The sequence below is a fragment of the Octopus bimaculoides genome, chromosome 2 (assembly GCF_001194135.2).
Source record: "Octopus bimaculoides isolate UCB-OBI-ISO-001 chromosome 2, ASM119413v2, whole genome shotgun sequence".
Lineage (NCBI taxonomy): Eukaryota > Metazoa > Mollusca > Cephalopoda > Octopoda > Octopodidae > Octopus > Octopus bimaculoides.
In genome coordinates this window covers 50,083,710-50,085,838 of record NC_068982.1, presented here as the reverse complement: position 1 = coordinate 50,085,838, position 2,129 = coordinate 50,083,710, and the positions used below count along the sequence as shown (strand labels likewise).

Below are 2,129 nucleotides of genomic sequence, written 5' to 3'. Positions count from 1 at the left end.
GTATGAAAATGGGGAAGGGAGAAAGGAGTTGGTCAGTTGCAGTGTGTGCGTGGTGTGATGCGAGGGTATTGGTGTGATGTGATGGTGTTGGGAGGTGGGGAAGGCATGGGTGGAGTGTGGGTTAGGCTGAGGGTGGGGTAGAGGTAGGGGTATGTGGGTAGGGGTGGGTGGTGGGTGTAAGGAATTGGATGGGGTGGAGTGGGAAGGTAGAGTAGGAGTGTGTTGGGGTATACATACACACATACACACAAGTTATTAGTCACAAGGAAGATGTAGTAACCAGAAGACACTTGTCCAAGCTACCATCTGTTGAAAGATGAAACTACTAATTGAACACAATACAAAAATGAGGGAAGAAAAACATTACTGACCTGTAGACAAGTTATCTTCAGGAGATAATAATGGTTTGACATCATCTTCCCAAAGGAACCTGAGAGATGAATATGTATTTTGTTTTTGTACCTTCTCTTTTTCCATTATTGCTTTATATTCTGACCAATTTTTAGCATCAGTTTTAGATTTGCCAGTTGGCTTCTGAAAAGAATATTTCAAAGGTTCATTTCTGAATAAACAGTTCTGTGTAGTGCGGAAATATTTATGCTGACACATTACAGTCTCTCGATATTCTTGGACATTAAAAATATACTCTCTTAATTGTAAAGGTTCTCCTAAAAGTGCGGTTACTATGTCATCATTTGGTGGTGTCAGATGCACCAACAGCTGGCCACCAATGTTAGGTATATTATATTCATTAAAATCCCAACTACAGTGGCTTATATTCGTACCTGTAGAATCACAATCATTTAGGTCATCAACACTTCCCGCGTACAAATTCCTCTGTGGACAATTTTCCGCAAGAGGCAAATCTTTCACATCCATGCATTCTTTTATTTTGATCACATTGCTTTTATTTTCAATTGTTAGTGACTCGATATTCTGGGCAACTTTTCCATTTTCACAATTTACATCAAGCTTGTCTTTTTTATTACACTTCATTTCAATATCATTATTTCCTGAAGTATTTATAAGATCAGTTAAGTTGGTTTGCTGTACAGTCTTCTCAGAACATACTCCAGTCTCAGAATTCCTTAAAGAGTTTTTACAAGCAGATTTATTTTGATTAGTACTGGCACTCGAGTTAGGCAGTTTGGCCTCTAATATCCTGTCCTCTTTCAATGTGAGCTTGACGTCTGCATCATTTTCTTCAGATTTATGGTTGGAATCAGCACACCGGATTTTCTTAGCCTGATTTATTTCAGACAATCTTTTAGGTTCTTCCAGATCCTCTTCCTCAGAACTTGAAGTGTACTGTTCATAATCATATTTGCGCTTTTTTTTAACATATTGGTTAAGGTTCATAGTCATTTCATATGATGCAAATTCTGACCTAGAAACAAACAAGTAAATACATTAGTAAATCCAGATAGAATGAATTCAAGGAATTATTTTTCACAGCTTCATGACAAAAATAGATCTCGTAATATGTTAATTTGGTGCTTGGATTGATAAAGCTTATTTGCAACCTAAGTTAATACTAAAATAGCCAAAAGCACTGATTATGAATGTTTAGATCAAAGGTGCTTAAGTAGATATGTCAATTTATCTTTATTAGATATATCTCTCACTGAAAACATTCATAAAATAACACAACAAAGCATAAGAAGTACATGCATCTATTTCCTTATAAAGTTTCGTAAATAGTGGGGACATTGTCTTGACAAGTATAGTTGACTAAATCTATCCCAGTACTTATTTTTACGCCCTACTTATTCTCTTGGTTTCTTATTGCTAAATAATATTAACATACAGCAATGTAGACAAAGCAGCAGAGTGATGGCCAAGTGATGGTAGGAGACAAACACAAATACACAGATACATACATATGCACACACACACACACACACACACACACACACTTAAGCAAGCACATAAAATAAAAAACAAGGTGGAAAAAATAGTACTTGAATGCTAAATGTAGATTAATACAATGTTCAGTAAAACTGAAAAAAATCTTATTGTAGACATTTTTTGCATTAATAAATAAGATATATATATATATATATATATATATATATATATATACAGCATGGCTGTGTGGTAAGAAGCTTGCTTCTCAATCACATGGTTCC

General features: G+C 35.3%; 1 protein-coding gene across 2 annotated transcripts in view; it reads right to left on the bottom strand.

Moving 5' to 3' along the window:
• LOC106871309 (tRNA-splicing endonuclease subunit Sen54) overlaps positions 1–2,129 on the bottom strand; it is a 105,636-nt gene that overhangs the window by 77,722 nt on the left and 25,785 nt on the right. For both annotated transcript variants that reach the window (XM_052977042.1, XM_052977034.1), the window contains exon 6: positions 372–1,387. In XM_052977042.1, coding sequence (XP_052833002.1) covers positions 372–1,387 — 1,016 coding nt within the window. The remainder of the gene's footprint in view (positions 1–371; positions 1,388–2,129) is intronic.